The sequence below is a fragment of the Anabrus simplex genome, chromosome 2 (genome assembly GCF_040414725.1).
Source record: "Anabrus simplex isolate iqAnaSimp1 chromosome 2, ASM4041472v1, whole genome shotgun sequence".
Taxonomy (NCBI): domain Eukaryota; kingdom Metazoa; phylum Arthropoda; class Insecta; order Orthoptera; family Tettigoniidae; genus Anabrus; species Anabrus simplex.
Window position 1 is genome coordinate 690171607 of NC_090266.1, and position 15975 is coordinate 690187581.

Consider the following 15975-nt stretch of genomic DNA (forward strand, 5'->3'; position numbering starts at 1 on the left):
AAGTTACAAGATTGTGAGCAACTGCAACGTGACCTCGATAATGTTGTGAGATGGGCAGCAGGCAATGGTATGTTGATAAGCGGGGTTAAAAGTCAGGTTGTGAGTTTCACAAATAGGAAAAGTCCTCTCAGTTTTAATTACTGCGTTGAGGGAGTGAAAGTTCCTTATGAGGATCACTGTAAGTACCTAGCTGTTAATATAAGGAAAGATCTTCATTGGGGTAATCACATAAATATGATTGTAAATAAAGGTACAGGTCTCTGCACATGGTTATGAGGGTGGTTAGGAGTTGTAGTAAAGATGTAAAGGAGAGGGCATATAAGTCTCTGGTAAGACCCAAACTAGAGTATGGTTTCAGTGTATGGGACCCTCACCAGGATCACTTGATTCAAGAACTGGAAAAATCCAACGAAAAGCAGCTCGATTTGTTTTGGGTGATTTCCGACAAAAGAGTAGCGTTGCAAAAGTGACGCAAAGTTTGGGCTGAGAATACTTGGGAGAAAGAAGACGAGCTGCTCGTCTAAGTGGTATGTTCTGAGCTGTCAGTGGAGTAGACGAATAAGTTTGAATATTGTCTTTAAAAGTAGAATAGATCACAATATGAAGATAAAGTTGGAATTCAAGATTACAAATTGGGGCAAATATTCGTTTATAGGAAGGGGAGTTAGGGATTGGAACAACATACCAAGGGAGATGTTCAATAAGTATCCAGTTTCTTTGAAATCATTTAAGAAAAGGCTAGGAAAACAACAGATAGGGAATCTGCCACCTGGGCGACTATCCTAAATGCAGAGCAGTATTGATTGATTGATTGATTGATTGATTGATTGATCGATTGATTGATTGATTGATTGATTGATTGATTGATTGATTGATTGATTGATTGATTGATTGATTGATTGATTGATTGATTGATTGATTGATCAGAGAGACCCACCGGCCGAACAGGAGGTAATCAAAGACAACAAATCACTTAAGAAATAGCAAAGTTACAACGTAATCCCTGAAACTTTTAAAGTAGATCCCACTAAAATTGCAGATATTCTGCTTCCACTGCTCACAGTCATTTGGGAAAGAGAAAAGCTTTCTAAGGAATGGTATAAGGGAGTGTTAATAAAGCTTCCAAACGGAGGTAAACTACTTGTCTGTGATAATTGTGCGGAATTACTCTGCTTTCAATAGTAAGATATTAGCACATATCATCATGGATCGGATTAAAGACTGTATGGACAAAAAACTGCGGAAAACAGACAGGCTTCCGAGAGGACCGCTCATGTCCTGATCAGATCAACGCTCTACGATTAATAGCTGAACAATAAACGGAATATCAGCCATTCCTCTACATGTTTTTCGTCAATTTTGAGAAGACTTGTAACAGGATCATTAGGTCTAAGATTTGGACAGCCTTGAGAAATGTATCATTTTGAATTGGAGATGTATCACAACTGCACAAGCCAGGTTGAACAGAAGGTTTCCTGACAGAACCGACTGACGGGTACACTGGTGTAAAACAAGGATGTCTCATCTCGCCTCTCGTACTCGTTATGGATCTAGACTCTGCCATGACTCGTGTAGTAAACCGCAGGTTGGGTATACAGTGGAATCTTGCACAACCTCTCGAGGACGTGAATTTCGCTGATAGCATATGTTTGCTGGCTCACAGCTTTAAGTTTATGAAAATTAAACTTCTTAAAGAATTAAAGGCTGAGATACAGAGAGTTGGACTGAAGATCAACGCTACGAAGACGACGGATATGCGCTAGAGGAATCGCAACACGGCACCATTCCAGGTAGCTGGACACGGGCAGACCACAGAAAGGGTTGATAGTTTCTACTATCTGGGAAGCATTATAACAGCTAATGGAGCTGCAAATGTGGATGCTGCCAGTCGTATAAACAAAGCTAAGCTCGCCTTCGTGATGCTTCGTACCATATAGAAGTCAAAAGAATTCCGTACAGAAACAAACTGCGCATCTTAAATAGCAATGAAAAGTCTGTTTTGCTTTATGCGTGTGAAAATTAGAAGGTAACGAAGCAGCTGACAAGAAAGAACCAGACATTCGTTAACAAATGTCTTAGACACATACTAGGCATGCACTGGCCAGAGATAGTGTCCAATGAGTAACTCTGGCAAACATCACGTAAACAGCCCTTCGACCAGCAGACCAAGATAAGGAAATGGCAGGGGACTGGACATAAATTGCGAAGATCTTACGACAACACCACCAAACAAGTCGTACAGTTGAACAAAGGGGATGAAGAGGAGATGGAGAAGATCGGTGGAATAACAGCGTCTACAGGTGGGTTATAGTTGGAGAGACTTAAACTGAACAGCTCAGCACAGAACCAGATGGCGAACCCTGGTTTCAAGTCTATGTTCCCCCCCGCCCAGGAGTTTCAGGAAAATAAGTCATATTCCTCCCCCAAACCTAGCCGTCATTAATTACAAGTACACACAAAGTTAAAACACGATAGTAACACAGGTTACAAGAAAAAGTTCACACACATGCACACAGTATATCTATACTGCATATGTGTGCATTGTGCTCATTGGATACTGAATTCCGTGTGATCCAGCCGCCACTTCCAATGTAGTTTTATGAAACCCAACTAACTTCTGACATGGTTATAAAATGGCTATTCCCCTGCATGGTACTAATGTCCAGTGAGCACATTTTGGACACGAGTCTGAACCCTACCGACAAATTATATCGTCCGCTCGCAAATCATGACGCCTTGAAATCATGTAGCGACGTCTTTTGACCATGTAACTATTTTATAAGTCGTGCTTCGTAACGGGGTTTAACTAAGAGGGGAATCAATGCATAGCACTAGGTAACAGTGCAGTAATTAATGTCTTAAACACCAAATCGGATGGCGTATGCATCTTTCCAGCAATGTAGCGTAGCAGATGTGGTTAGGCGTTAGCCTAGCAATCGACGGAATGTGCCACCGGCGCTTCGAATCCTGGATCATTGAAATATTTCTGCATCGGTATGATGTTTGAATTCGCAAACACAGGCCAACGTTTGCCACATTCAAACAGTAGAACGACTCTGTTATTCACCTTGAGTTCTGCACATACTTCGCTGGTTAGGGCCTGAATGTAATCACTGTTGTCATTCGTTATGTTTTCCACAGAGGAATACGTTGGTATACTCCTCATTTATGGGGAAGCAAGGCAAAACGCGTGCGAGGCACTACGTCTGTACCAGGAACAGTATCCCGACAGGTGACACCCGGCTCCTACGAAATTCCTCCGTAGTGTTGAAAGACGCCTAAGGACAACAGGCGTGATTTCCAAGCAGCCATCCGTCCACGATATGCCCGTTACATCGGGTGAAACAGAAGAGGCCATTGTGGAGGCAGCTCGTAATCCACACAACAGTACAAGGGCGATTACACAACAGTTGAGCACGAGCCAGCCGTCCGTCTAGCGAATACTGCATGAACGTTTTACCCATACCACCTTGAGCTACACAAATAGCTCCACGGGCTATTATTAGACCTTACTTTTGAGGGCAATTGGACAGGCCCACGCTACCTGCACTCTCTGCGTCAGGAACTCCCACTGCTGCTGGAGTAGGTGCCCTTGCAGGATTATTTGACGATGTGTTTGCAACTGGATAGAGCTCCGCCACATTCGACTTGACTCGTTCGTAACCATCTGAACGAGGAACTGTCAGGGAAATAGAACGAGTAGGTCCTGTTCCTTAGCCCGTCAGATCACCGGATTTAACGCCGTTAGAATTCGTCTTGTGGTGGGCATTTGAAGAACGGCGTTTATAATCAAACACCGGAAAACCCCGACCAGCTCCGGCAACTCATCACGGACGCCTGCCGAGCAATTACTCCTGGAATGCTTCAGCGCGCAGGACGGGCCCCAATATGCATACACCTAAACGGTCATCACATCAAGAATTTGCTGCGATAAAACATTGACAGGACAGTTGTGTTCCTATTATTTCTGATCCGTATGTGTCCGGCCTGGTAAACTAATCGGTTCTTCTTAGGGCCACAAACACATTCACTCACACACAATTTGCATGAAATAGGGTATTTAACATACATTACGTGTGTTATATATTGAACAAATATTTCAAAAGTACGGAATCCTCCCCCCCCCCCGACTCGAACCTTCTAGAAGGCACACGCATGCCTTCCAGTATTTAATACGAGTATAATATTACGACATCCTATCATGGTGAGGCCAGTAAATACCAATATATCCGGTTGTGTTGTGTGAGCACACCAGCAGGGCATATGTTTTCAGGACGGAATTGATATTGCGGGTTGCATAAAACTGCATTGGAAGTGTTGTGCATATACAGGGTTATTCACCTAACACATTACACGGAAATAAGTTCTAAACGATTAAAGATATCAGCATTCCGTTTTCATATTCGTAAATGGTATGCAGGGTCTTGTAAAATAGCGTGCTACTTAGTCTCATAGCGTGATTGACAACCGCGATATTGATACTAACTCCATATTTTTTAATAGAACGGCACAAATTCATTCAGCTGATTTAAAAGTTCATCTACGTACAAGTTCAAATATGTAAGTATTTCCAAAATCGGACAATTACTTCTTGAGATATAAATAAGAACAGCATGCACTGTTTTGCATGCCGCATCAGACGCCGTGAAGTCGGGCAAGGACATATTGAGGCGCAAGCAGTTTCCTGGGAGTGAGTTCAGCCACAGAATGGGTGCCAGGCATGTAAGCACCTCGCACACATGTGATGGGTTTGGAAAGTGTGTATGACAGGCGAACACATGACAGGACAGAAAGGGTCGATGTGTTTAAAAGGAATAAAATAAGTACTTTGCCTTGAAAGGAACATAACGAAAGTTATAATTTTCACTAGTTTTAGTGTACAGTTCATTCTACTCTATGAGTTGAGAAACATAACACAAAACACCGGAAGAGCTCCTTCTAGAAAAGCAAATGTTCAGAGCTGATCGTGGTGAGATGGCAGCAACACTATTATTTATGTTTTATTTTACAAGCATTAATCTCCGCAGAGCTCCAGCGCGACTGTAGTATCGTGCATTCGGGAGAGCGTAGGTTCGAGTCCTGCCTCGCCCAACCTGAAAGTGATTTTCATGGTGTCCCATGTTCAACACCAGGCAAATACCTTTGTGATAGGCCACGGCCGACTTCCTTTCCAAATCCTTTCCATTCCCATCCGTGAGAAAAAACGTTAAACTGAGCGCAACCTATTACGTGTCAAAACAAAACAATACAACTTTAATCTCCCTTCCCTGTTGTGTGTTCGCCATTCATACAATAACGTTGCACACCCAGGGTATGTTACGGTACATCACATTATGTTTACAGTACATGCCTGGTATCCGTTCTGTGGCTGGAATCAAGGCCAGGAAGCAGATTGCACCTCAATATGTCCTTGCCCGACTTCACGCCGTCTGATTCGGCAAGCCAAGCCGCTCATGATGTTCTTACTTATATCTCAAAAAGTAATTGTCCGATTTTGAAAATACTTACATATTTGAACTTGTACGCAGATGAACTTTCAAATCGGTTGTATGAATTTGTGCCGTTCCATTTAAAAATATGAAGTTAGTATCAATATCTTGGTTATTAATCACCCCATGAGACTAAGTAGCACGTTATTTTACGAGACCCTGCGTACCATTTACGAATGTGAAAATAGAACGCCGATATCTTTAATGGTTTAGAAGTTAGTTCCGTGTAACATGTTAGGTGAATAACCCTCTATACCCCTTAGTCCCGTGATCGGGTGAGATGAGTTTCTTTACAGTTTGTTTTACGTCGCACCGACACATATAGGTTTTATGGTGACTATGGGATACGAAAGGGCTAGGAGAGGGAATAAACGACCGTGTCTTTAATTATGGTACAGCACCAGCATTTGCCTAGCGTGAAAATAAGAAACAACGGAAAACCATCTTGAGGGCTATCTTCCAAATGCCAGCTGACAGTTACGTGATTCAAACCACGCATCCGCTCGCTCGATAGGTGAAATAAACTTATATGACATATGTATACGGCTGGTTGCCCTTCCTGACGTCAACCTCAGTTCAGAAGCTGATGAAATGAATGATAGTGAATGAAATTGAGTAAAGAAATGGAAGGAATCGGCTGTGGCCTATGAATAGGAACTGACCCGGCAATTGTTTGGAAGTGAAAATGGGATACACACAGAAAACCCACTCCTCTCCGGAATGCAGAGCTTGGCTCCGCAGCCGTAGCGCGTAAACACACGCGGCCACTCCGCTCTGTAAACATTCATTAAGTAAACGGGGCTATATGTTATAAATTGACCCACTCCCCTCTTGTGAAAAAGCAGCAGCATCAACAACGACGGCAACAAACGACTCGTAAGCCTTTTGTAGATCAAACTGGTTTCCTTTGCAATCTCTAGTCCTTTATGAGAAGAACATGCTTACAAATATGTATACAGTTCATTGTAATTAGTTCTTTCCACAGGCCTACCTCTTCTGGAACATCTGGGTGATCAGCAGGATTGAAGTCAGTTATTATATCCTCTCCTGTGCGTCTCTTACGGCTTTTTCTTAGACGCACCATTTTTCTTAAATATTGCGTAACATCCTGAAACAGAAGAAATTCTTAAATAGAAACATTGAGGATCGTGTCAACTCCTATGCCATTTAAACAGGTCTGTTCCATGCAGAACATAAACTATTACTGAAGTAAATCAAGGAACCTTACAAGTCAATTAAGCTGTCTATCAGAACTATACATACAAATACGAGGGTTGGGGTAAAAGTCATGGCAACTATTTTTTTCTTGAAGGAACCAGTCCGGTTGGAAAATGTGACATATACAGACGAAAGGAAAAGGTGTTAACTACATGTATGAACAATGAATAGCACTGAAATACCGTAACACACTAATTTATTACGGTAGTATACTGGGCAATATGGCCTTCCCAGTGCAAAAGAATGACAACACAGTACTCATAAAGTTGACATGACAAACCAGGGCCTAAAGACCCTCAAAGTAGTCCCCTGCGACTGACACCACACGCTGCCAACGATGTGGGAGGCGTTGAGTACCATCTGCCTCAGCATTTGCCGCACCATGTGTGAATCGGGTCACCTGTTGGCGCACAGCATTAGCAATGTCCTCTCGTGTTGCAAACCGCCTACCACGTGTTCATCAATCACTCCACAATTGCAATAATATTAAGTACTGTACTGCTCCTGAAGGAAACCAAGACGCAGAAACTGTTACCGAATTAACATGGGGTATAATTGCCCATACTACATGCCCTTAATGGAAAAAGGAAGTGGTTGCACATAACCGGCCATAAACAAAATGAAAGGAGGCGAAACAGCTGCACTCCTTATAGAAGTGTTAAAGCCCTATCCTGTACACACCCCTGGTTTTGATTGGCTAGAGAACATATTTCCAAGTATGTGAAAGGTAGATTACAATCGAGGAGGGACCAGCTAAGGTGTTGACAACTTCGGTACATAAACAAAGCCATCCTCAGGAAAAAAGGTTTGCCAACTTCAGAAATGAATATTACTCTATCCAGTAGTTAATCTTTAGTTCAGAAGAGGGAGCAACTAAATCGATGGTAGAGACATCAAATTGTAGAAGACGAAGGTTTCTGGGAGCTCACAAGTTCAAGTCTGTTGGCATAGATGGCCCTAGAGAAGGCGCGCAGTTTAAATAGCCACGGAAGGTGTACCCCTGGTAGAGACCTCCACTCCCTAAGGTTTTGCAATGGATGCTATTTCCTTTTTTGCTATTTGTTTTGCGTCGCACCGACACAGATAGGTCTTATGGCGACGATGGGATAGGAAAGTCCTAGGAATGGGAAGGAAGCGGCCGTGGCCTTAATTAAGGTACAGCCCCAGCATTTGTCTGGTGTGAAAATGGGAAACCACGGAAAACCGTCTTCAGGACTGCCGACAGTGGGGTTCGAGCCCACTATCTCCCGGATGCAAAGTCACAGCTGCGCGCTCCAAATCGTACGGCCAATAATCGCCTGGTTTACAATGGATGAACAGCTATGAAATCTTGGGTATATTAGCACATTGCTGTGGAGGAATGCATAGATAAGCTGGAATATATCTTGTTTCAGAGTTCATTACTGTATGTTATTTCTGGATTCTTTAAGTCGAGTTGTTCTAATACCAGCACCTGAATTAGTCCAAATCCGGGCTGTAGTGCCCAGGGTTGAGGGCATGAGCGGCCGCCGCTGCCGATGTCTGGATGGGGACGCTCGGGCCCCTTAAGTACTCTGAGATATCATTCTTTCTATACGGTGAGGGCTGAAGCCGAGGTGATGGCCTCCCGAGTCCAAATCGTAAGGTCCCGTCCATAGATAGAGTGGGAAGTTGAGTCCTGCCCCCCAGCATCTTCCCACGATGACAGGCCCAAAGGAGGTAGTGTTTCTGGAGTCGTAGTCGGAACGAGGCGGGCTCATACCCCGCGCCGGCCTCTACCAGGTTGTTTTCATTTGGACTCTGATGTAATGTTGGGCACTGTAAAATGCACATTTTGTGGCGGAAGTAACTGTTGTTCGAAGACGCTACATGTAGACTGCAGATCAAGGCTAGCGACTTTGGAGAGGGTCAACACGGTGTTTCTGGTCGCGTTTGGAGGCAGGGGCGGCTTATGGCAGAATACGCAGAAATTAGAGAAGGGAAGGTCTTTACAAATACATTTTTATAACGAGACAAAATTTTACTTAGATTGCAACTTAAACATGTGAATAAATACTAGTTTACATACATAACTTTTGATAATCAAAAGGATTAGAATGCCTCCTTATCTTTACTTCCAATAATACTTAAACTTATACTAATATAGTACACTAAAGAAAGAAATATAATTAATTCTGCAAGTTAACCGCTTTTAAGAAACAATGAGAAAGGCCTTCACACAGCCCTTACTTGAGACAGGTGAACACGAGAAACCTTTCAGTCTTCGGATTACTAACCAGCAGGGTGACGGGAATGAGGAAATCTAAAATAATGCAACGTCCATGAAACCTGGAAGCAAGTTTGCCTGCTGGAACAAATTTTTAATCATGACCAGATCTCCAACTTTTAAATTAATGGGTTTTCTTCCACAGTCATGCCTCATTTTCATTCCCTTATGAGAGGCCGTAAGATTATTTTTAGCTTTCCTCCATAGATCCCGAATATTCTCTGGATCTATTGTCTCTGGTAAGAACTCATTGATAGACCATACATTTGACTTGAACAATGGAGTGTTTGGGACGAACTTAAACATAAGAGAAATTGCGAAATCTTGTTGGACTCATGAACGGCCGAGTAAAAACCTAACGATAACCAATGCAAGGATGTGTCCCAACGAGAATGATCTTCATGGTGGAAGGCAATAAGGGCTGATCGAAGATTTCGATTCACCCGCTCAGCCAGAGGTGGCTGTTGGTAGTATGCCGACGTAGTGACGTGAGAAAGAGAGAGATCGAAAAAGAACTTACTAAATAAATTGGATGTGAAATCCTTAACGTTATCGGAATCAATATACTGACATTGTCCAAAAGATGCAAATATCGAATTGAGAGAAGGAATGATAGTTTGTGCAATGGCACAACCGTGAAAATCTAGTAAAACCATCCACACACAAAAGAATGAATTTATTCCCTTTCCCTTTAGATTGGGGGAAGGGTCCCACATAATCAGTATACAATCGCTCCATTGGGTGAGAGGCTTGGTGCGATGACAACAGTCCTACTTTGGTAAATAACGTGGGCTTGCTAATCTGACAAACTTTACATGCTTTAACCAATTCCTTAATTTCGTCGCCCTTTCCTTTCCAGGTGAACAGTTCCCTTATCTTCTCTCTGGTTTTCTAGATGGCCAGATAAGCCCCTAATGGGGTCTCGTGGTAATATTTGAAGATCATATGTACTAGAATTGATGGGAAAATATTTCATCTTTTGATAATCCCTTGATGGGCAACGCAGGATCCAGTTCCTCAGTACATAAGGGACATGTTTCCCAGAAGAAAGGGTTTCAATGATGGGAGCTAGCACCGGATTTTCACGTTAGTATTTAGCTATGTTATAGTATAACATAGGGGCATCAGTAAGAATGACGCTTACACCCGAAGGTGCGGGGAGAGAAGGCGGAGGGCCTTCCTCGGAAACAGAAGAACTTTCAAAAACATTCTTCTTAACCAATCTGCGACCACATTCTCAGATCCCCGAATGTGTCGCACGTAAAATTCTAATGCTGAAATTCTGACAGCCCAGCGAGCGATGTGCCCGGCACCAGCTTAGAACCTAATTGTCCTTTTCTAATTCAAACTTGACATGATCTATGTAAAGGCGGAATTTTTTAAGGCAAAGAGTACCGCATGTTCCTCTAATTCATATATGGAATATTTTGCTTCTTGAGGTGACAAGGTACGAGTCGCATAGGCGCTGAGCCGCCTTCCGAGTTGAGATTCCCGTAAAAGAACCACAGCGACAGCAAATGAAGGTGCGTCGGTCTGTACAATGAACTTCCTGGAAAAATGCGGCATGGCCAAGACGGGCATTGCAGAGGGATAATTTGAGATCCTCGAAAGCGGCTTCTTGAGAAGGGCCACATTAGAATTTGACACCTTTCCTGCGAAGAAGAGTCATGGGTGCCACCCGGTTAACGAAGTATGGGATGAATTTTCTAAAGAAGTTTACCATACCTATCAATTTAGCAACCCTTTTAACATCTTTGAGTGGTTTGAAATTATGGATAGCCTGCATTCTCGATTGGTCTACTGAAACTCTGTATCAAAGAAAACACTACCTAACAATGTAGTAAAAACCACCGCGCTCTTAGGGAGCTCCAAAGGCACGCGGTTCTATTCGTACAGATTCCAGTCGGTAGCGAAAACAGTAAGATGTTTCGATTCTTCCGTAAGAGGTATCTGAATATGGGATTGGTTGAGATCTAAGATGGTGAAGAATTTAGCGGTACGAAACCAAGAGAAGCATGAATGCAAGTCGGGAAGAGGAGCACAATCCTACGGTTCAACGCCCTGTAATCAACTACTGGCCTGAAGCCGCCTTGTGGTTTTGGCACAAGGGAAATAGGTGAAGGATACGCCGACGTAGAGGATCGAAAGATACCATCGCGCAACATCTTGTCCGTAATTTCTTTGAGAGCCTTCATCTTAGGCGGAGACAACATTTAAGGCGGAAGTCTTACGGGGATCGAATCTGTAACCTCTATCTAGTATTCAATTAAGTCATTCACACTTAGATTTTCCCAAAACACATCGAAAAATGACTGTCATAATTTACGAATGCAGGTAGCCTGATCCTCAGGTAGATTCACAGGGTCTAACGTCATCTCACTCTGAGGAGGCGAAACACGCGAACTTGATGCGGAATTACACTGCAAAATGGGCATATGAAAATAACTATCGAACTTGAAAGTGCATGATTTCCTTTGAAGATCAAGCACAATGACTGAATGCGACATGAATTCTGTCCCTAATATCACAGGGCATGACAAACTTCGAGCAACGAATAACATAAATTTCCAGGTAAACTTAGACCTACGAATTTTTGCATGAATGAATCCTAAAATTTCTAAAGGAGAAAAGTTTGCCTAAACACATTTTACACTGGAAGCAACACATTCGGGAAATTTAAACAGATCTTTAACTTAGAATATCATTCTTTTGAAATGATGGACACAATACTTCCGGAATCTAAGAGTGCAGTAACAGGTTCGTTGTTTATTTCAATTTTGAGGAAGGGCACAAATCCTGGAGCATCAGAAGCAATTTTCAAGCATTCTCTAGGACCTTCGAGTAAAGTTTTTTACGGTCTTCCTCAGTACGTGAAATAGTATCATCAGGTTTAAACTGGGCTGAGCCTGGAGATACAGACAGCGATGAGTACTCAGCCGGCGACATTGTAGTCTAATTCTGTCACTAGTATTACCAGAGGTAGAACAAGAAGGTGTAATATTCGTTAGGTTACAATCCTTCCCAAGTGTGTAAATGAACTACATTTGTAAAAGCCTGAAGAAGCCGACGATCTATTTTTAGAACTTTTGGTATCTAATAGAGGACACGTATTTCTTTAAATGGTCCGCAGACCCACAAGCATAACATTTGCGGGGACTGAAAGTCTTACGAGGGGTGGCCGATAAATATTAGAAGATGGTGGGTTGCGTGCAACGCTCAGTGTGTCGACATATTTCACTCCCTCCGCAGAATCAGACATTGCCTCAAGTTCCCTTAACGTGTGAAGGCAGAAGCAAAACACAAAAATGAGTGGTAAGATGGACAAATTCCTTCAATAATGGTCTGTACTATTTGACCTTCAGAATAGTGCAAGGGCAACACCCCAGTATAGAACTTAATATGCTGAATAAATTGAGCTAGAGTTTCATTTAGCCTTTGCACTCTGAATTAATGACAGGGCTCTCGCAGGGATAAAGTTAGTCAACAAGTGTGCATGGAAAACTTCAGCGGAACTTCTTTCTGATATAGATTTAACGATTTTGTCTGCTAAAACACCAACGGTTTAGGAATAGAATATTTGTAAAATTTGGGAGTGTGGCAGGACAAACAACAAAGCATGGTCCTGGAATTCTACAAGAAATCTTAAGAAGGAAATTACATCATTAGTGGAGTTGAGAGAAAATGTAGAAATCCCTTTAAGCAACATGCCTAAATTATGGGGTAAACTGCTAAAGCCTGGGGATATTACCGAACAGGCAGCCGGAGGGTGAGGTGCTTCGAAAGCGGCATTACTAATGAAAATGGTGGAAGTTGTTGTGGATTGCCGACAGTATTGGCCTCCTATTCAGATGGGCCAGAAGCTTGTTGCTCAACCGATTCCCCACTATCTGAAGACTCATTCGCATCCTCTTCCGTATTCATAGTTAATGGGGCAACATATTCACTCTTCCCACTAACAAACCCAGACAACAATTGGTTCACTTTACTAGACAGCTCAGATATATTTTGGCATAATGAATTAGCCATACTGCAATGTTCTTTGCTCAACTCAAGAGGAAACAGATCCCCCACTCTATTATAAAAGTGAAAGAGCCCGGCCTGAACAAGTATAAGTTGGTTACCGGAGGGCTCACTTCCTTCCAAAAATCTAGCAACAGATGCAAGATCAGCTAAATTGGTGGCGAACGTTAAAGCCTCACAAACTTCCTTCTCTCCATAAACAGGAATAAAACTACGTATCTCTAAAGAATCCATTAATCTAGACGCATCTGTCGAAACGTGCCGCCGGATTCAACGTTTCTAATTGCTAATTCATAAATAATCTCTTCCTTGCGCAAATACCAAGAAGCAAGAACCTCTCTGGGGCCAGACATGATGAATGAAGTTTTGACAAAATTTTGAAAAATAGGAAAAACGAAATATTTCTAGTGTTCAAATCCAACAGAGTCAAAAGGGGCTCTGTCTAGACCCATTCAAACATGCTCTGCTAACATCTGTTAGGGAATTTCCGTGGTTCACACAAGGATAAGAAGCGCCTGGGTTGGATTGGTGGACAAGGATTTAACTAGAGCAGAACTTAACACAACAAATTTGGATCATTTCTTTCTTTTCCTTTTTTTCAAGTTTGAAATTGAGAGATAGAAAATCTGAATGAATAACATACAATATAACAAGTTATTAATGAGCTCGTCACCTCTAACAATATCGGGGACTTAGAAGTCCAAAAATCAGGTACAAAAACTAGTAATAATTGCTAGGCAGTTAATTTATATAGAAAAAAGCATTATTGATCTTGACAAGGACAATATTTAGCAAGATCACGGTTTGCTCCAGGAAGGTACACTACTCAGGAGTCTGAGCACCAAAAATGCGTAATCTGGCCTCGCAGAGGCAGTCAATTTCCATTGATACACAGAAATTACACTAGGAAACCCACCGAGTGAACTCGCTTTAGAGGGTTCATCAATCACTCCACAATTACATTAACATTAAGCACTGTTCCTAAAGGGAACAAGACGCAGAAACAGTTACCGAATAAACAAGGGCATAATTTCCCATACTACGTGGCCCTAATGGAAAAAGGAAACGGTGGCATATAACCGGCCATTAACAAAATGAAGGAGGCGAAACGGTTGCACTCTTGAGGGCTTATGGCCCAAGGATACAGAGGCAAATTTTATATTACAAGATGTGACTAAAGGAGAAACATTTAAGGCCGAGACAAGATTTGCGAAATTTTGAAATTTTAAAAACGTTAGTCACCCAATGCAAGGGTGAATGGGAAACAACACAGAGTCATCACACTTTGTTCCCTTATATTACATACTAGCAAGTTACCCGTGCTTCGCTACGGTATTATACTGAAATCTAGAATTGAATGCTTATTGTTTTATATATAATCTGCCGGAATTCGCGATCTGACTCGTTTTCTGACAGAATACGTCAAAATTCGCGATCTGACTCCTTTTCTAACAGATTACAGCAAGTTTCCTCCCATTTTTCAATCTTTCTTTCCAGCAATCGATTTCGTACTTCCCCGGCTAGTTCCAGGTATTCCACCCGGTCAGTTGGGTCCCTAAATCTTTGCCATATTTTCCTGTAAGCATTTCTAACACGGGTCAAATCCTTGAGGAGATCCAGCGTGGTGTCGTCTTGGGTGCCTTGGCCATACTGAACCCGCGACCGGACTGCATTCTTAGTCATTACCCGTCCAGGACCCGTTTCCAGCACGGTCCGCACATTTGACGACGGTCCAGAACATTATTATTATTATTATTATTATTATTATTATTATTATTATTATTATTATTATTATTATTATTATTATAGATGTTCTTCTGGACCCCACAGCAAGATGCAAGACCGCTACTTGGCGGTAAATTACATCTGCTGCCATTGTCACTGTCCTATTCATATGCCAGGAAAAACTACTGTAATCTAAGAACGTTCACCGAAGGAAAAGATGGCTCTTGAAAACGAACCCAGGAAAGATTAAAAATGATCGGTTTATGATCAGAATAAGTACATCGAAAATCTACAGCCTGTTTACAGTCATTCGACAGGGTCAGGAATGGAATGAATAAAGCCCCCTCTAGCGGCGACAATAGGAATTGTGCCGGCTGCCGAAGCCTGTCGCACTCCTCTGGGGCAATGATTAATGAATGACAAATGAAATGAAATTGTATTGGACAGTGCTGCTGAAATGAATGATGACAGGGGAAACCGGAGTATCCGGAGAAAAACCTGCCCCACCTCCGTTTTGTCCAGCATGAATGTCACATGGAGAGACCGGGATTTGAACCACGGAACCCAGCTGTGAGAGGCCGGCGCGCTGCTGCCTGAGCAACGGAGGCTCCTTTTAAATACACTGACTGACAGAGCAAATGCAACACCAAGAAGGAGTGGTCAGAACTTTATGCCAATTGCAGGGTAGACTGACGTCACTGAGGTATGCTCATGATGTGAAATGCGCCGCTGTGCTGCGCACGTAGCGAACGATAAATGGGACACGGCGTTGGCGAATGGCCCACTTCGTACCGTGATTTCTCAGCCGACAGTCATTGTAGAACGTGTTGTCGTGTGCCACAGGACACGTGTATAGCTAAGAATGCCAGGCCGCCGTCAACGGAGGCATTTCCAGCAGACAGACGACTTTACGAGGGGTATGGTGATCGGGCTGAGAAGGGCAGGTTGGTCGCTTCGTCAAATCGCAGCCGATACCCATAGGGATGTGTCCACGGTGCAGCGCCTGTGGCGAAGATGGTTGGCGCAGGGACATGTAGCACGTGCGAGGGGTCCAGGCGCAGCCCGAGTGACGTCAGCACGCGAGGATCGGCGCATCCGCCGCCAAGCGGTGGCAGCCCCGCACGCCACGTCAACCGCCATTCTTCAGCATGTGCAAGACACCCTGGCTGTTCCAATATCGACCAGAACAATTTCCCGTCGATTGGTTGAAGGAGGCCTGCACTCCCGGCGGCCGCTCAGAAGACTACCATTGACTCCACAGCATAGACGTGCACGCCT

At 43.0% G+C, this 15975-nt stretch overlaps 1 protein-coding gene across 1 annotated transcript in view; it reads right to left on the minus strand.

Moving 5' to 3' along the window:
- Window positions 1-15975, minus strand: part of CtsL4 (Cathepsin L4) — a 138057-nt gene that overhangs the window by 77643 nt on the left and 44439 nt on the right. The window contains exon 3 of the mRNA XM_067139357.2: window positions 6481-6597. Coding sequence (XP_066995458.2) covers window positions 6481-6597 — 117 coding nt within the window. The remainder of the gene's footprint in view (window positions 1-6480; window positions 6598-15975) is intronic.